Here is a 20,390-nt window from a genome sequence, read left to right on the forward strand (position 1 = left end):
CTGTGTATCCGCAGCGCCCAGGACGCAAATTTGTTGGAGTGAAGACCGCGTGAGTCTTGGCAGTAAGAGCAAAGGGGGGGGGGGGGGGGGAGTCCGGGAGAAGGGAAGGACCACGCGCTCAGGCGTAACAGGGCCCATAAAGGAAGAATAACCCGCGCCCCCAAGGACCAGGACGTCACTCCAAGTGTCGCAGGCAATCTTCTTTAATGGAACGTTACTCCCCGTGCTTCAGGCACCAAAGCAGGCTGGTATAAGAGGTGAGTCTCCCTTCTAGATGCCCCCCAGGTGCCTTCGCCGCCCTTCGTCCGCGGTCTGCTCAAGCCCAGTCCAAGCTAGGAACCCCGCCGGCCGTACACCCGTCAAAACCACCCACCGCCTCTTTACCCAGCGTCAGCAGCACCGCGAGAAGCGCCACCACGGCTGACAGCAGTGTCGGGTCCCTCTGCTGCAGCTCCTGCCGCAAGTAGTCTAGGTGGGGCTGGAAGGCTCCCCCGACACTACCGCCATTCGCCACCCGCCGGGTGTCCGCGGAAGCCATGGCTGAGGTGCGTGGTCTCCAGCGCCTCGAAAGCGACGTGGCCCTAGACTCTGCGCAGGCGTCCGAAGCGGAGCATCACGGGAGTGGTAGTCCTCAATTTATATTTCCTCTTTCAGGGGTGGGGATCCCGAAGGTCCTGATGGGAGTTGCAGTTCTCTTGCGCACTGTTTCCACCGAACCAGCCGCGTTTCGCGGAATTTCACGAGGGACGTTCTTATCCCTTTAGGTAGGAGTTGAATATCTCCTCCCTCTTCATGGGTGTTGACGGAATGATGGGTGAATAAAATGAATGGCTTAAGAAATCTTTACTGAGAATTTCCAGTCGCTCCCTTCCCGAGGTGAGTCTTGTGAGGAACTCAAGGATTACACAAATATTTCATCTGAGTATAATGTGGCATGGGATGTGACGGAGAATGTACGGTGCGATATGGGAATACAGAAAGGGATTTATAATCCTCCACTGGTTCAGAGAAAAGCTCGTGGAGGAAAGTGAGAGGAACTGAGCCATGAGGGATGGGTCAGCCTCTGCAAGTGTAAAAGGAGAAAAAGTGCTCTATGTAGAAGAAAACGAGCAATTCAGTGTCCCTATACTGTAAGTCTAGGGCTGCAACTTAGATTTCGACATTGTGGGAAGCAGCTAGGAAAATCAGTGCGTGGGGTGAAGCTGTTGAAAAGTGCGGCTGTCCTTCTTGCCCAGAGTGGACAGCCTCTACTTCTGCCAGGCAGGTATGTGGGGCCAAAGTGGCCTGTTCTTCCAGTTTTTCCAGAGAAGCCAGAAGGGAAATGTTCCACTTTTCCCAAATTTCATCAAGTAATGAAAAACACTAAAAACAAAAACAAAAACAAACCCACTACCAACAACAACAAAAACTTGTCTGGGCCCCCAAATATAACACCTTGGGGGCCCAGAAGTGGCCCACCTAGGAGCTGCTAGTTTGCAGTCTGTCACTAAGCTAATGTCATTTCAGCGGAAGTGGCAGGAGATGAAGCAGAAAAGGTTGGCAGGTATGACCTGAAGTGATTGTGTGCTATGCTGAGGAACCTAGACAACATCCAGAATGGGATAAGAAGTTTCCGTTGGGGGTAATAGAGATGATTGGTAGATAAATGGAGAAGGGTGATTTGAGAGAAGAAAGACTGAGGCAGGGAGACCAGCTGGGAGTTGTTGCTGTGTTTTGGCAAAAGATGTGCAGGGTCTGAACCAGGAAAACAGGTGTAGGTGTGGAATGAGACGAAAGATCTGAAAGATGTGTAGAAGGAAAATATATAGGATGTGGTGATTATTTGGGTGTGCTGAGTTAAGATGGAGAGTTACCAAGACTGCATCTGAAGTAGTTGATGTTTTATACTAAAAAGATCAGAGTGCATAAAGTGAACTAGAGGGGTTGAGGTCATAACCAGAATGAAAATTTCCTCTCTTTTCTATATATTGAGTTTCAGGTGCCTCAGGGCATTTTAAAATCTTGTATAAACCAGGTGATAGAATAAACAGAGGTAAAGTCTCAGCAATAGGTGTTATATTTTCCTCTGAGTTTCAAGCATAAGTAAGTTGTCATTAAAATCAGGGACGGAATGAAAAGTGAGGAGAAAGGAACCCACAAAGATACCTAAAAAGGAAGAGTCAGTGGCACAGGAGTAAGGCATGTCCTGGAAGTGGTCAGCAGCAGCTCTTGTAACAAAGGGGCTCCTATGATGAGGACTTGAATGAAAAACAAACTCGGAGGGAAGAGTGAGGGGAGGAATAGAGTAGAGGGATGGGTTTGGAAGCAAGACAGAGAGATGGAGAAGAGGGTTAGACGGTAATTGCTAACATTAATGAGTACTTGCTAGTGCCAGGCACTGTTTGAAATCATTTTAATTTATTAATTTGCTTAATCCTCACAGCAACCCATTATTCTATTTTACAGAGGCAAATGAGGCAGGGGTTAAATAACTTATCCATTAAGCCCAGGCAATGGGCTCCTTTATGCTTAACTGTATGCTCTAACATAGTACAATTCATTTTCCAGGCATTTCATTGATAAATGTAGGCATATGGGGACTCCAGGTTAAGAAAGGATATTTAAGATGTGAGGCTAAAGAAAGTAAACCAACGACTTTATTTTAAATTAGCATTATCAGTTAAGACTATCAGAAATGACAGTAATTTTACCACGTTCTCTTTTTCTTTCTTTCTTGTGGTCCTGGGCCCTGCTCTGTATCCACCACCCACAATGTGCGTGCACAAACACACACACACACACAGAGCTCCTTTACGATAACCATTGATTCCTCTGCTAGGAGCTGAAAGTGAAGGGAAGGAGGAAGGGCCAAATGGGGGAACATCTACCATTACTATCCCAACTGTGTAAGAATTTTTAGTCAGAGCTATGTGAATGAGAAAGATCGGCCTTGGTGGTAAACTTTGGGAATGATGAAAGAAAGAAGGTTTTAAGAAGACACAGACTTTTTTTTTAAATTTCCAGTATATTTCCTGGGTAAAGGCAGAAGAAATGGGCACGCCTTCCACACTCAAGTGGGAAAGCGGTGCGGTTCTCAGGAATCAGAGCAGGAGAGGATCAGCTGCTTCCTGTCCTCTCACATCTGCACCAACACACACTTCCAAGAGGTATGTGGAGATGAACCCAAAGGAAGGACAGGCAGATACTCACTGCTGCTTGCTGAAAGTGTTGTGCTTCTTCATTCAAACAGCAAATGGAAAGTTACAATGAAATAAATGTAGTGACACAATTTTTCCCATCTCTTCCATTAATTATAATGTCTCATTTACCAGACATATTTTTCCCTCTTCTATTCCCAGTAGCTCCAAAGCATGGTAGAAACGATCTTAGACTCAGGGACTCCAGTCATGTGATTGGTGAGTGGTCAGCGGTATCAAATGCAGTTAACAGACTCAGGATTGAAAGAATTAAAATTGGTTTTCACAGTTGGCAGATGGGCAGTGACCTTGGCTAGGGTAGCTGCAAGGAAGTGAGTGGAGCAGAAGACCGGTTTCTGGGTATTCAACCATTAATAAGTGAGGTGTGGAAAGAGTGAGGAGACAAGGCAGTGACTACTGTGGGAATCAGGGTCAAGCGATAATTTCAGATGTTCCAGTGGTTCACTTTTCTGACCTGCTAGAATCAGGACCTGATTCAGTATACCTGATGAAATTCATTTAAAATATCTTAAAAATATATGTCTTCTATATTCTTTTTCTGTCCTCTTCTGAACACTCCATCTCAATATCTCACTCTCCTTCCTAACCCCTCGCTAGCAACACACACACATACAACCACATACACTTGATTCTATTACAGTAAGCATGCAGACCCCTTTCAGAAAGAATTTCTACTTGAACTGTACCCAGGAGGTGTGGCTGTAACACCAAGACCAAAGCTATGGAAGGGGTCAGATGAACATTAAGCTCTGAAGGAAGGGCTCATTTGCACATGTATTTAGTCAGTACTTAAAAAAAAAAAAAAATCCTTCCAGGCCAAACATTTAGAAAACAATGAAGTTTTTAAAAGATAACAGCAATAATAATTTTTATTTTATGTTCTACAGAGGTACCACCGCCGAACTGTGAAAAACCAAACAAACCATTCAGGCCAGTGAGACCCAGAGGGAAGCTTCTGGGTCACGAGAGCTCCCATCTCCATCTGGTGTGGCTCCATCTTTTGGATTTTAATATCTGTGGAAAGTGCAGGCCTCCAGGAGTTCTGTGGGACAGAGAAGAGAGGTAGGGCAGTCAAAAACCTATTATACTTATTTTCTGTTGAGTGAATGATTAGTTAAGCCTGATATAAAAGCACTCAGACCCATTGGGGGTCTGATGGGTGGACCAGGCCGTTCTCCCAGTAGCCTTCTCCACTTGCCTGCACAGCTCCTGTGGTCTTTCTGGGCAGTACCACACAGCAAGGATGGTAACATGGTTTCCCTGCCCTGTATCATCCCCTACCTTGTGTCTCATAGGCAGGGCTCCCACACCTAAATCCATGTAGCTGGGAGGAACCTGGTAGGACTGTCCTCTCTGATCTCCTTAGAGAGGTGAGGAACTAATACAGCAAGCACCTAGAACATGCCAGTTTCCTTTGCTAGGGGCTGGAGAAGGAGCAGAGAAGAGCAGAGCCAGACTTTCTCCCCTTATGGAGCATATAGGGTAGGTGAATGTAACCTAGGTGTTTACAGCAGTGGCTATTGGTAAGCACATTCCTTACATTGGAATTATGGGACCCTGACACAGACGTGCTGAATCAGTCTCCCCAGGGCCTGGGAATCAGTATTTTAAGGACCATGGCTCACTTACATGCACACAAAAGTTATAGCACAACCTCCCTCCATCCACATGTTCTTCTCCCACATCTTCCAAATGATTTCAAGTGATTAAATGATGTCCAACATAGTTACAGTGCAAAGGTGTGTTTTATTGTATTGTAATGCTTAGAAAAATGGTGTTCTAGATGAGCAGTAGGTATAGCAACTTTATGGTTATAAAATTTGTCATTGTTAAGCTCACAAGAGTAGTGCTGTGTAAAAGAACTTTCTGCGATGATGGAAACTTTCTCTTTGCTCACCTATCTGGAGCTGCGTGTAGCCATTGAACACTTGAATTGTGGCTGGTGTGGCTGAGGTACTAAATTTTTAATTTTGTTTAATTTTAATAATTTAAATTTAAATTGTCATAGATTATTAGAGGCTACTGTATTTATTGGATGATGCAGCTCTGTATAAAAAGGAGTTTACTGGGGCTCCTGGGTGGCTCAGTGGGTTAAGACTCTGCTTTTGGCTCGGGTCATGATCTCAGGGTCCTGGGGCCGAGTCCCACATTGGGCTCTCTGCTCGGCGGGGAGCCTGCTTCCTCCTCTCTCTCTCTGCCTGCCTCTCTGTCTACTTGTGATCTCTCTCTGTCAAATAAATAAATAAAAATCTAAAAAAAAAAAAAGGCGTCTCTGCAGAGCAATGGGCATGGGCACATGCAGCTTCTTCCTTGTCTTAGTAATAATATGGAATTTCTTCATGTCTGAGTGGTTCATTACCTTAGTGCCCTGAGCCTGTGTCTGCCTTACCATCTACCCATACAAGTAGCCTTTCACACATGCGGGGATTACCGTGTTCTCTCATCATCTCATCTTGCCCATTTCCATTGTTCATCCCCGGAGGGCCACAACCCATTCCTCCTTATCTACCCACCACCCAGAAATGCTCCCCCCCCTCCCTCCCCGTGTTTGCTTATCAGCTTCCCCCATGCTTTCCCCCTACTCACTCGAGGTGGAGCACTGTCTCAGGTTAGCAACAGCCGTGACATATGCTGCTCCTAAGTAACTTTCATATGTTGTGCTTTCTGGAAGTTTGGCCAAACATTTTGTGTCATCCCTGAACAGAAGGTCCTTGGTTTTCGAGTGGAACAAACAAAACTTGCCCGAGCAGTCATTTCCATTTCCTCCAAACATAACCTGTCAAATGGATGGAAAATGCATGAGGACCTGTGGCAGCGAGCAGCTGAGAATACAAGGATAGGGTTGAGGGGGATAGAAGCTGGGAACCAGCCCTGGGACGAAAGGGAGCTGTAGAGGATGCCTCGGGGTGTTTCCATATCCTTCACCTGGCATCCACCCATTTTTGGCCCCAGCTTCATGCTTTCTCGAGGCCCCAGCATCCTCTATAGGGTTCATCCTGGTCTCACCTCCTCTGGGAGGTCCCTCCCACCCACCCAGTCACTCCTTCCCCATTTCATTGGTTATGGCCTCAGGGACTGCTTCCAGGAAATGAGAGAACAGAAACATGTCCCTTCCAAGTATTACTGTCAAAAAAGATAGTAAATGTGAGCCCCCGCCCCCAGTGAGAGGTGGTACAGGTAGTTGTTAAATTTCATGTCTGACTGCATCTTTGATCCTATCCTACGAGGCTTAACTCTAGGTCTTGTAAGATTATAATGAATGAATGTAGGATTATAATGAAATGATGAATATGGAAAGTTTAACATCTAACACCTAAAAAATGTCCATTGAATGCTAATTATTATTATTTACCTTAAGAGGACCCATAAAGATATGCTATCTTAATTTTAAAAAAGAACAACTAATGGCAGGCAGGAAGCTGTTGTTGAGGGGAAAATGGTGTTTGTGGGTAGAGGATGCTTAGAATATTCAAGCAGCCTCCCCCACCCCCACCTCCCTGGCAGTGCTGCCCTGGATTGATTGTTCTCCCCAGAGGGCAAGCTCCCTGAGGACAGGGATCCTGTGTTTTTCTGGCTATTGGAATGGTTCTTGGTCTCTCTAAACAAGAGAAATACAGTCCACCTTTCATGACTTATATCATGGAGGGCTGGCACTCAGGATCACTCTCCTTCGTTTTCAAAAAGGATAAAGGTGGAGAAAATTGAGTGTACCACAGAGCAAGGTCAGGGTTGAGCAAGAAAGCAGATGTGTGGACCCAAAACAGGTGGATCACATGGGAGCTAATCTCCAACAACCTGGAGTTATAAGTAGAGTTGAGCCTAAGAAACGAGCCTCCCTATTTTAGTTTTCAGAAAGAGAATGCTTGAGTATGGGCTGCATTTAGCACTGAACTCCCCAAAATAATACCCACCCAGGAGGAAAGAATTGGAGGCCCTGGCTGGTCCATACCTGCTGCTCAAGTAATGTTTTGCTAACACAAGATGCCTTATCTTTCCGCGAGACCACAGCATGATTTGGGGCCTTGGCTAGGAAGCAGTTGTCAGCGTCGCTCACAGGCTTCCTACTGCCATCAGGGCACAGCAGCTGGAAGTCTTTTTCCTTCAGATTCTTAGCCCAATCTTCAGTGTTCCTTCCTGGAGACAGAGAAGGTGGGTCAGTCACAGCTTACAGCTTTGGTCAAGGTGCCCTCACTGAGGGGAGGTGACCAACCCACGGACTTGTGAAGGACCTGGGGCCAATGGCCAGCAGAAATTACACACACTGGGGTCACAGTGATGTGGAGAGGAAGAGACATTCACATCTACATAGGTCAGATTCAACTCACACTCAACCAGGAATTCCTAGCAACCACCTCTTCCCAAACTAACTGCCCCGCCTCCCCAGGAGAAAGTGAGCTATATATTCTTGGATGATGTTCAAAAACATCTTCATTTCTACTGAGTTCCAAAGCATCTAGGCTTATTACTCTACCATATGAAGAATGCAACCCTCTAAGCAGGCTCATAATCTCTGTGCAATACCATCTGGCATTAGCAAGCAAAAGAACTTTCCCAAAGGCCCTTTTGCAAACCGGACGAGTGTTCTAAATCTGATACACTCATACTGGTTCTACATGAAAATGTGCACATGCCTCTGTGCATACAGATCTGTACCCTGTTCTTAGCCCCTAGCTTCATGATTTCTGTATTCTCTCTGAAAAAAAGAAAATTGCACCCATTTTCAGGGTTTCAGCTCCTTCCTCCTGAGGCAATTCTCAAATATGTTTTCCCAATTTTTAGTTCTCATCTAAAAGGCAGAATTGCAAATCTTTTTCTTTATTTAATGCTCATTTAATTTTTTATCTGAGTAACTAATATGTGACTTCACTATCATAAAATTATGTATTATATATAAAATAAAAATACCTCTTTGCCTACTCTCCTCAAATATATACTTACAGTTTTAATAGAAAACTCCAAATTGCCTGTGCCTCTCCCACAAGTAACTTCATACATCTTTGCTCATCTTCTAATATTTCTCCTCTCCTTTCTTACCAGTCCCTCCAACTCAGCTCCTTCCAAATGAAATCCACCATCATTCTCTCCAAACCAATTCTGTTCCACTTCATAATGTAAGAATTTGCTCAACACTATGTTGCATGCCTTCTGCAAGCTGCAGTCTTTTTTTTTTTTTTAAATATTGTATTTATTTGTTTGACAGAGAGACACAGCGAGAGAGGGAACACAAGCAGGAGGAGTGAGAGAGGGAGAAGCAGGCTTTCCACCAAGCCGGGAGCCTGATGCGGGGCTCGATCCCAGAACCCTGGGATCATGACCTGAGCCGAAGGCAGACGCTTAACGACTGAGCCACCCAGGTGCCCCGCAAGCTGCAGTCTTATTGGAGGAGGAAAACAGCTCACATACCAAAAAAAAAATATATATATATATATATACCCATATATATATATAATATATATAATATATTATGTGCTCTACAAAATAAAACATATATAATATTTTATATTTTGTGGAGCACATTCTGCATGTTGTGTGAGCCGAACCAGCTTGGTGAGAACATATTCATTAGGGAGAGCTGGCTGGAGGAGGCATGGTTGTAGGCGTGTAAGGTGTGTTACACGTACTGCCCACTATACTGACCACCAAGAGACTAATCTAGGCCTGACTGGCAGGGTATATGATAAATTCCTCAACAGGGACAGAGGCTGTGAGAAGAGGAGTGGATTTTGAGAGAAATATGAGGAGTTTGGGCTTACAGAGATTGAGGTTGCAGTGCCAATGAGCTTTGTACATAAAACCGACCACATGGCAATTAGAGGCTCTGGGATGTTATTTAGATGGGAGGTTAGGCCTCTGCTGTATGTTGTCGTCAGGGTGTAAGGCTTTTGGAGTCATTGCAGGGTAGAGAGGTGAAGCCAAAAGAAGCCCCACTCAGAGGAGTACCCCCCAAAACTTATTTTCAAGGGATAACAAAGAACCAATCTTAGGGTAACACTCAGGTAGTAGGAAAAAAGACAGCCTTTAAAGGAAAAAGCAAAAATAATAGAAGAGAAGAAAGAAAAATTAGCCAGCACAGTATTCCTTCAAGTAAGCACTTAGCAGCTTCTGTGTGCCACTTAGTAAAGTTAGTGTTGGGATATAAGAGGGAAAAAAAAAGAGCTCAAAAGAGTTTCTGTGGCCACAGTTTATCACAGAATGAGATGAACCCAATAATGCTAGCCACACGGACAGAAGATTCTATTGTGGGATGGATGCCATCTGAGAAGGCTTCTCGGAGGAGTCAGTGCTGAGCTAGTTCACTCTAGGCGAGTTTCCGGGAAGAGCTGAGGTTGGGCGCAGGGACATGTGAAAGGAAATGAGGTAATATCTGCCTGGCCTGTAGCGGGTTCTCTAAGCAGTTAGTGATACAGAGGGGGTAGGTGGAATGCTCTTACCAACTTAAAAAAAAAATTGTTTGGTGTTTCAGTGTCACAGCATCTAATATTCACCCACTAGTTTTAGTACCCATTGATGCTTCTTGCTTGAAACAATTATTACTATATTACTTGCCAAATGATAATTTTTTTAACTTCATGATTATTTCTACATTTATTCTTGTTCTACAATAAGGAAGATCTTTCCCTTCACCTTCATTTGTTTAATCAGGATAGACTCATGTATTCCTATGTTCTTCCTACTTTATTCTTACTACCATTATTATTTCTTTTAGTGTTCAAGATGTCCCAGATTTGGCCAGTAGGAGGGCTTTAAAAATGGCTCCTGTATATTTTGACATATCCCAACATCTTCAGCACAATGTTCCAGGCTCACCTTCATTTTTTCTGCCCAGCCCTAGAATCAGCTATTTTTCCAAGGTGCCCTGGCTCATCCTATTGGAGAATGGTTCTAGAAACCAAGATCTTGGTGTTCATTCCCACTGGTGTACTATTGTCTCTATGTGTTCTCAGGGGACCTAGAATTTATTTGGAATATATACTGGACCCAGAAATATAGGAAATAGTTAAATAGGACCTTTTGGGAATAATTCACCCAATCTGTATATGGACTGTGAACACAGTGAGTATAAATCCATGTTAGTATAAATTTCCTGATCTTGGTAATCACATTGTAGGTAGGTAAGAGAATGTCCTCGTTCTTAGGAAATGTGCTCTGAAGTATTTAGGGGAAAGGCAATGTCTGCACCTATGGGGTGAATTCTGGAAGAGAATTCAGAACCACCAGAACCTCACGGTCCTCACTATTCTGCCTACCCCAATAAACACCTCTGTCTTTACTGAACAAACAGGTTGAGAATCAGAGCTCTGAAGCCTAACAGAGTCCATAACACATCCACAAAGACATCCCGAGCATAAGTGAGCCCAGCAACCCCAATTTGTGGGGACAGAGGAGCATGTGAATGTACCTTCAGTGTTCTGCATGACCGTCTGGTCTTTCACAAAGGCCACATCTCCCTTCTCCACCAGACACCTGCAGAGTGCCAGACAGGGAGAAAGAAGAGAGCCGGTCAGAGACACATGTGTCATTCAGGAGGGTCAGCTTGTAGACCCAGGGCTAACCATCAGATATCAGCAGTTGTGACTCCCATTCTATCACTAATCTTATATATTACTCATGTAACTAATACAGACAAGAAAAAACTCCAGTTTGCTTTGTGGTCATGCAATCTCAGTTCCCACACACTGAATGCTAACTTCTGGCACAGTGGAGTTACAGCATTTCCCTGTCATCAATAGAGGTATCAGAGGGGCAGTGTTCCATTAAGGTGATTCCCTACTCACATTCTACTTTGTAAAAATTGGAAACTTGTGGACTGTGAATTGCATTTGCACAAACTCACAAGGTTGCTCTAACTGGAGAATTAGGATAACCTTTGTTTTCTCCTTCACTACCGAGAAGCTCAATTACAATACCACTATCATTGTGCCGTTGATGGACTCCTGAACTACTAACACAAGTCTGGATCAGAAAAGACAGTTAAAAAGTAATAAGGTCAGGGTGCCTGGGGTGGCTCAGTAGGTTAAATGTCTGCCTTTGGTTCAAGTCATGATCCCAGGGTCCTGAGATCAAGCCACATATTGGGGGGCCTGCTTCTCCCTCTCCCTGCAGCTCCCTCTGTTTGCTCATTCTTTCTCTCTCTCTCTCTGTCAAATAAATAAAATATTTTTAAAAGGTAATAAGATGCACAGGTGTCTTTATAAAAGTAATAAACATCCCATGAAATAGAATTGCATTTGGGAATGTAGAAATCATGTTCTTTACTTTTGTACATTCCCAGGTGAGTATGGCTGGCTCTAGGTTCCCCAAAGGTGCATGGAAGAACATGAACCAGAACCCTGACTCCTGTGTTCAATTATGGCAGGGTTTCCTCACCATGGCGATAGTAACATTTTGACCCATGCAATTCTTTATTGTAGGGTGCTGTCTTATGCATGTAAAATGTTTAGCAGCCTCTACCAATTAGATACCAATAGCACCCAACCCCATTTGATAATCAAAAACATCTCTAGACCCTGCCAAAATTCCCCCGAAGGAGAAATCACTGCCTGTTGAGAACTTCTGATCTGCACTTTTCTGCCAGTCTGGAGAGTGTCTTGTAGGGGCTTGGATGCTCCTTCACACAGGCTTCTACAGATGATTGCTAACTGTGGCACCCTAACACATGTAAGACTAACAGGCCAGGAACGTAAGACTCTCACCTTAGTCCCTAAAAAGAAATCTTGTCAGGGCTGGGTTTCTTACTGTATTTGGGTCAGGGTTAAAATACTCACCTGAAAGCCCCTGTGTAGCCATAGTATCTCTCATGGTTATTGGGAAGACACTCCTTTCCTGGACCACTTGCCGAGCCAATGCACAGAGCACAAAGACTGGAATTTCGCATAGATCCAGGGGCACAGCCTTCCTGGAAAAATTTATCTATGCAGAAGGACAAGAAGAGGTCAGCTTCTCCTGAGTCAATATGAATAGCCTTCATCTAATACATAACAGGTGTGTATGGCCCAGGATACGTGGAACATATTCAGTGACCTGCCACCAACTCAGGACCTGCCAGGCTATAGGCTTTAAAAGGAAACGTAATTGAGGCTGGGAATAGAAGTCAGTAGACCATTATAATTCAGGTAGAGAGGATTCCATGGGCACCCTATATGTGTCACCATTTATTTAAAGAAAGAAGAGAGGGAAATTACATAAAAATTGACTTAAAATGGATAAAATTGCAAGTCTCATTCTGCAAGCTTGTGCTAATTATTTCCAGAAATTTCCTTCCCTTGCTTTTTTTTTTTTTTAAGTTTTATTTATTTGAAATAGAGCGAGAGAGAGAGAACACATGCAGAGCTGAGGGGCAGAGAGAGAGGGAGAAGCAGGCTCCCCACCGAGCAGGGAGCCTGATGTGGGGCTCTATCCCAGGACCCTAGAATCATGACCTGAGCCGAAGGCAGACACTTAACCAACTGAGCCACCCAGGCATCCCTCCCTTGTTATTTTTTAGAAGAGACTTTGCTAGAACTTTAAACTCTGAACTCAGTTAAAGGCTAGGGGATTTTACTCACAGCTCAGTTGCTCTCCCATGGCTGTGAAATTGCCAGGAAGCTCAGAAAAGCAGAGATAGTGCCGTTGCTGGTGGGGATCCAGAGCTTTCTGGATATCACCCCAGCCGCATTTTGCTTCGTCTCATGTCAGAAAACACTCCAGTGCAGCAATCTGGTCTCATCTCCAAGTCCCCACACACAGGACTTGTCTGGTTCATAACTGTCTTTAGAGACTTCTTCTTTTAAAGCAGTTATACATATTTGGAAGTGGCAAGGAGGAAGCTGATGTAAATAACCATTAGAAAACATTTGTCTGGAGTACTTGGGTGGTTCAGTCGGTTAAGCATCTGTCTTTGGCTCAGGTCATGATCCCGGAGTCCTGGGATCGAGCCCCACATCAAGCTCCCTGCTCAGTGGGAAGCCTGCTTCTCCCTCTGCCCCTCCCCCAGCTCATTCATTCCATGTCTCTCTTTCTTCCTCTCTCTCTCTCTCTTACTCTCAAATAAATAAATAAAATCTAAAAAAAAAAAAAAAGGAAAGCAAGCAAGCATTTGTCTGTGGTTAACTTGCATGTAGACTTTTCATACCTGAGGATATTCAGAGGACATAAAATTAACTGATTTCTCATCCCTTTCAAGTGGTCTAGATGTTGGGCATTCCCTCAGTGAGACTGCCAAGACCTTAAAGAGATCCACACACTCACATTTCTAGCTCATAGGCTTAAAAGCCTGTGGGAGGGATTTTCCACCCAACAGCCATTTAGATCCCCTGTTCCTTAGTAACAAAGACTTAGTTGTTTTATTCTTTTAATTTTTTCTCCATTATTTTTTATTGAGACGTAACTGACATATAACATTACATTAGTTTCAGGTGTTTAACGTGATTTGATGTTGCAATATATTGCAAACTGGTCCCCACAATAGGTGTAGTTAACATCCATCACCATACATCATTATAAAATTTTTTTCTTGTGATGAGAACTTTTAAGGTCTACTTTCTTAGCAACTTTGAAATATGCAATACGCAACAAAAAAATATGCAACTTTGAAATATGCAATGCAATTATTAACTATAGTCTCCATGCTGTACATTACATCCCCAGGACTTATTTAGTTTATAACTGGAAGTTCATACCTTTTGCCCCTTCACCTATTTTGCCTGCTCCACCGCCCCCCACCTTTGGCAAGTGTCAGTCTGTTCTCTGTATCTTTGAGCTTGGGATTTTTTTAGATTCCACATGTAAGTAAGATTATACAATATTTGTCTTTCTCTGCCTGATATATTTCACTTAGCATAATAACCTCAAGGTCCATCCATGTTATCAAAAATGGCAAGATTTCTTCCCTTTTTATGGCTGAATAAAAGTTTATTTTGTTTTATATGTATATAATGTATATAATATAACATATACATGCATATGTATATGGCATTTTCTTTATGCATTCATTCATCAATGGATGGACACTTAAGCTATTTCCATATCTTGGCTTTAGTAAATACTGCTGCAGTGAACACAGGGATGCATATGTCTTTTTCAATTAATGCTTCCATTTCCTTTGGATGAATACCCAGAAGTGAAATTGCTAAATCATACGGTCATTCTATTTTTAATATTTGAACAAAGGTCAAAATAGGTGTGGCAGAGACATGCCCAATAAAAGATGACATTCCTGAACCTCTTTGACAACCAAGTATGACTATGAGTCTAAGTTCTGAGCAATGAAAATTTCCTTGAAGTAACTGATTTTTATTTCCTGGATGTCTTCTTTAATACAATAACCACAGATGACGTATATTTCAAGTTGTCCTTATTCCTTGCTCCTGGAGGCTGCCTGAATCACAGACGTGAATGTCAACCATGGTTGACCTTGAAAACAGAAGCCGCAGGCTCAGAATGGTGGCTCAGAAAGAGATAAGGAGCCTAGGCTTCTAATGACCATATCAGCCATGGACTGCTCACCTGGTCCTTTTCATGAGAGATGAAAGTGAACATATATCTACTGAAGCCATATATGCAGCCAAAAAGAACCATTCTGATTCACCTTCCCAACCCTACCATCTGTTTTAGATATCTCCTTGAGGTTCACTTTAACCAAAATTTACTACTAAAGAACCAGGGACACAGCATTTTATTCCATACCACTCTTTTCCCAGAACACCTCTTTCCAGCCTGGCCCTGATCACAGCATCCTCCCAGAATTCACTTACCAAATTCACAGTGGTTGATCCTGCTGTAGAGCAGGCCCATGGGGATGTTCCAGCCCGCGGTTCTTTCTACTGCGGTATGGCAGGACTTCTTGCCTTGCAGATTGTTCCAGGTGAGGCTCTCATCTGCTGATGCCTTAACTACAGCCACAGCCTTATACCCTACAAGAAAGACACCAAAAAAGAAAGTATTAACACCCCTGGGCCCTCCAGAGTATGTCTGCAATCAAAGCCTGCCATCTGCCTGTGAAAGCAAAATTATCCTAAATCATTCCTTCTGTTTTTGAAAGGGTCTTCCCCAAAACTGAGATGAAGTACCAGTCACTCTGTCAGATGGAGATTATTCTGAACATTAAAAACAAAATAGTAAGAAAACATCATCATCAAAGGAATGGCTGGTATATAACACTTCCCTAAATGCATAAAACTATGAAAGTTATAAACTAGCAACTCACCCTTCACTGTGGAATATCAGAGGAGTGGATCCTGAGGAGCACGTGACTCCCAACATTTTATACAGTAACAATTAGGGAAGAGTAGTAAGTGACCAATAAACTACAGGGAATATTCTGGCCAGGTATTTTGGGATATGGAGAATACAGGTTTGCACCAAAATAAATATATGAAGTAGAAATTCAAAATCATGACAGCTGCCGTCTTTAGCAGAAAATACTTGTTACTCCTTAACTGCAAATAGAAGATCAACCCATGATTTCAACTTTTTAAATGAGTTAATTCAGTCAACTATTTACAGCAGAAAACAAGAGAAGCCTTATCATCCATGGAGGAAGAACAAGTCTTCCTATTTTTGGCCAAAGAGCCTGGGTCCTAGAATGATGGGGAAAGGCTAAGAGGTTGTACTAGGGGAAGTCACAAGGACAGACTTGCACACTAATGGCTGGGAAATGACCAGAGAGGTCTGAGCACTGGGGCTGTGGGACCCAGTGATCACCTTGGCAAGATTTCCTGTCTTGCTCCTGCCCCATCTTTCCAGATTCACCCCCCCACCCCGCCCCGACCAGAGCACCAGCTGAGAGCCAGATTGGCCTGGGTTCCTGGGCCCAACCCTGGCTGGGAGGCTCAGTAATTTCATGCTCCTAGACATCTGCCTGTGTGAGCCTCTCTGCTCAGCCCTGCCAGGCACATATAAGGAAGACTCCCTGGCTGGTGTAACTCTCATCTAAAACTGTGCAGGCCTTATGTAATGTGAAGGAGTTGGGAGTGCTGGGGAGGGTGTGAACTTGCTTGCAGGATGTAGGAACCCTGACAACTTGTAACCTCTGTGAGCTGTTGGTCCTCTTAGACATCCTTAAAGGATGATGGTACCCACTTACAGAATTAAATGAGAAATCCTGTATGTAAGGAATGGCAAGTGTAAAGGAGTAACCAACATTATCAGTTATCATCTTTCTGTGGTTCTTTTGCATTCTAAAAATTAGTCTCTTCCATTACCTTACCTACTTTTGATTTGAATTTAAACATACCTTCCCCTTTCCCAAAAGCAATACAAATTAAACTCATGAGGTTACCAACCCCAACTCACCTTCCTCTACTGTGCTGCTACATTGAGGGCCTTGAGTTTCTGGAGGAGAAAATGAAGAAGTCATTAAGCATATATTCTTCGGAAGTCATGCCATTCCCATGTGCAGCTCAGAATGAAAAGAACCAGGAAGACAATCTATATTTCACCAATTTCCAAACAGTCCAGGCTGTCTGGATTGTACAAATTCACTTCTGCTCACTGGCCTCTGGAATTTAGCCCAAAATTGTAAATTTCAAGTTTCTTGCTCTGTTTGACCTGTGGCCACAGTGGTGCCTGCCAACTATACTTGAATCTCTGTACCATGGCAACAGAAGTGTGAATTTGGGAAGCAAGAAGACCTGCCAGGAATCCCAGCTGAGAATCCCAGCTGTCTTCTGCAGAGGTCCCCTTTAGCTGGAACTTCCCAGTGCAAAGATTCCAGTCCTCCCGGTGAAAGGTGTGATGAAAGACTCTATCCTTCAAGGTGAGTGTGGGGATTAGAGATGAGAGAGCGCAGACTTCCCAGTGCAAAGATTCCAGTCCTCCCGGTGAAAGGTGTGATGAAAGACTCTATCCTTCAAGGTGAGTGTGGGGATTAGAGATGAGAGAGCGCAGACTTCCCAGTGCAAAGATTCCAGTCCTCCCGGTGAAAGGTGTGATGAAAGACTCTATCCTTCAAGGTGAGTGTGGGGATTAGAGATGAGAGAGCGCAGAGTCTAGGAAGTAGGAGGTGCTCAGTAAGCGAAAGCTTTCTGGCCAATGTGGTATAAATCAGGCTATGATTTTCCCATTTCCTCTCTCCCTGGTGTGGAGGAAATAAACACAGAGAGGCACCCCCTCCACTTACTGTAGTTTTCTGCCAGGACAGGCACCAGACCGCACTGGCCTGCTATGTAGATGAAGCCTCCATCCAAGCTCATGGCATCAGCCTCTCCTTTCTGCAGAAACACAGCACATTACAGCAGGTGAAAAGAGGCCATCTCTGTCCTACCCACTCTTCCAACCATTTCCTTAAGGCAGCCTTCCCATCATAGGCCATGAAGGCCCCAGGAAAGAGCAGGTGCTGTGCCAGACACCCAAGGGTCTATCACCAGGAATACCCAGCAGAGAAAATAAAATGTACTCTCATTTTCACCCAAACCATGATGAACTAAGGATTATTTTGGAGTACCTTGCTTAGTTTCTTCAGGAGCAAAGACCCACAGTTAGTCCTCCTGTTCTCTCATAAGATGCATGTCCCAGAGATATTTCCACAACAACTTTCTGACACCAAGAGTTCTTATTTGTAAGACAGATGAGTGGAGGCAGGGACAGGAGGCTACGTCTGTGGCATAGAGCACCTTCTGATGGGGGCTCAAGTCCTGAATCAGGCCATGTGGATGAGTGCTCTTTCAGTGCTTGGTGTAGACAAAGTGTTAATGAGTAAAATATTCTCAAATGATCTATTTTTCAGGTTTATAAGCCCTGTTTTATAGAGATGCTTAAATTCCACAAGATTATCAAGCTTTCCATTGGGCCTAGAAATCTACTTTTCTAGGAATACACTGTAAAGGAGTAATCAAATATGTGGGAAACTATTTGGATTAAAAGTACAAGTGCAGGGGCACCTGGGTGGCTCAGTGGTTTAAGCCTCTGCCTTCGGCTCAGGTCATGATCCCGGGGTCCTGGGATCAAGCCCCGCATCGGGCTTTCTGCTCAGCAGGGAGCCTGTTTCCCTTCCTCTCTCTCTGCCTGCCTCTCTGCCTGCTTGTGATCTCTCTCTGTCAAATAAATAAATAAAAATCTTAAAAAAAAAAAAAAGTACAAGTGCAAGTGTGATTCATACAATGTAAAACATGCACGTATAATTGATAACCAGAAACAGACTAAATGATGTTATAGATAATGTGGATAAATGGCTAAATGGATTGCATCACATCCACGCTCTGAAAGAGATTACATTAAAAGATCATGTTTTGGGGGTGCCTGGCTGGCTCAGTTGGTTCAGTGTCTGCCTTCTGCTCAGGCTCTGGAATCAAGTCCTGCATCAGGCTCCCTGTGCAGTGGGGAGTCTGCTTCTCCCTCTCCGGTTCCCTCTGCCCCTCCCCCCACTCATACTTGCTCTCTCACTTGCTCTTTCCCAAATAAATTTTAAAAATAAATAAATAAAAAGATCCTATTTTAGAAAAATGATTTGTGACATAATAAAAGCTAACTAGGTATCAGGTGCAAAAATATAGTAAATTGTGCATCTGATATGATCCCATCTTACAGGGTTTTCTCAGAGTTAGAAGATTACAAGTACTTCTCATTTTCTTTTTGTATCATTCAGGATTTTCAAAACTCTAAAAGCAAACATGGAATGCTCAAGATCGTGGAATGATCTTGTGATCACCTAGCATCTTATGAATGCAAAGTTTAACTTCTACCTGCTTGTACAATCAGCAGCCCTGTCAAACCTCTCATGGCACACCGTGGGTCTCAGGCACACTCACACCATGGTCCAATCTCCCGTAAGTGGACAAAGCTCAGAGTGCCCTCCACCATGTGCTGACACCGGGAGGAAACAGAGCCCTAAGGAGCCCTTCAGATCCATAAGTTCAAAAGTACTGAAGCTTCCATGGGCCTGGGCTCCCACATGAGGGCAGGGTTCCTTGGGAACCCAGGTTTTTATATCTTTCCCAAGAACACTTCCTCAGCCTTAGGGACAGGCAGGCAGCAGGGGCAGAAATAATGCCCTATGGATGCAGGAGTGACATACCGCAATCTTGGCAATACAGTCTTCAGTGGACTCTGCTGTTTCACACTCTATTTTCCCTTCACTGTTTACGCTCCACTCATCACACTTGACCCTCTCATGGTGACCTATGGCACACCATTTCACCTTCTTGCATTCATCCCTTGGGGTATCCGGGCCTAGGACATAAGAAAAAGAGCCAGATTTCAGATGAAGCCCCAGAAGTTCCTGCTGGTTATGAATGCTGCTAACTGTCTTTATGGAAATGCTGGGATTTGCCAGCAATATACAAACAGGTCCCATTCCAGGAATTCATCATCTTAGAAAACAAAGGCAGTAACAATCTCTTTCTTGGCTTCTTATCATTTAGATATGGCTTAACAATAATCTCTTCCTAGATGCCAACTTTCTTCCCAACCCCTCTATCCCTTCAGGCTGTTTTGGTTTTTCTTCTTCTTCTTCTTCTTCTTCTTCTTCTTCTTCTTCTTCTTCTTCTTCTTCTTCTTCTTCTTCTTCTTCTTCTTCTTCTTCTCCTTCTTCTTCTTCTTCTTTTTGAAATAGCACTTAACCACCTGGGTTGTTCTTACTTATGTGTTCATTGTTTTTTGTCTTCTCCCTGTGGAGAACATAAACTCAGCCAGGGCAAGGGCTTAAGGCACACTCATTGTTCAAAGGCAATGCCTGCCTTATGGTCATTGCAATTAATGTCTGCTGAGTAAATGGCCATCTATTTGACTGACAGGCTCAGTTCAAGTCACTGCCTTACGGAAGCCTTACCGCAGCTCTAGGAGCTATTTTTCTTTGTTTTCATGGTCTCATCAGACCATGATATTTTGTTTTATTGTGTTTGCTTTCCCTTCTTCTGAGCAAATCTCTCATTTTTAATAAGTCATTCAATAGAGTGACTCTTCATAGAATGTTTGTCTTCTCTGCTGGTGAGAAAGTTCCATGAGAGCAGAATCTAATTAATATATGTTTGTCTCACCATTGCATGCCCAGCACCTCGCACAGTCTATGGCTACATGATCAATACATGTCTGTTGAATGAATGAATATAATCAAGCAAACATCCAATGACCCAAGGAAATTCGGGAGCAGGATCAAGCTGTCTAGAGTGCCAGCTTTGCACACATTGGTCATCATACTGGCAGCAGGTGTGCAAGTCTGTAGCAATTGTATCCTATTTCACTTACTTTGTGCCAGCCTACTTGGCTCCACAGAGGGTA

At 43.7% G+C, this 20,390-nt stretch overlaps 1 protein-coding gene across 1 annotated transcript in view; it reads right to left on the bottom strand.

The window, feature by feature from the left end:
- Positions 1-20,390, bottom strand: part of LOC125104222 (serotransferrin-like) — a 62,423-nt gene that overhangs the window by 28,393 nt on the left and 13,640 nt on the right. The window contains 10 exon segments of the mRNA XM_047736719.1: positions 385-555; positions 558-647; positions 5,784-5,973; positions 7,147-7,331; positions 10,597-10,661; positions 11,963-12,107; positions 14,930-15,088; positions 16,470-16,508; positions 17,296-17,386; positions 19,189-19,343. Coding sequence (XP_047592675.1) covers positions 385-555; positions 558-647; positions 5,784-5,973; positions 7,147-7,331; positions 10,597-10,661; positions 11,963-12,107; positions 14,930-15,088; positions 16,470-16,508; positions 17,296-17,386; positions 19,189-19,343 — 1,290 coding nt within the window.

The sequence above is a fragment of the Lutra lutra genome, chromosome 1 (genome assembly GCF_902655055.1).
Source record: "Lutra lutra chromosome 1, mLutLut1.2, whole genome shotgun sequence".
Lineage (NCBI taxonomy): Eukaryota > Metazoa > Chordata > Mammalia > Carnivora > Mustelidae > Lutra > Lutra lutra.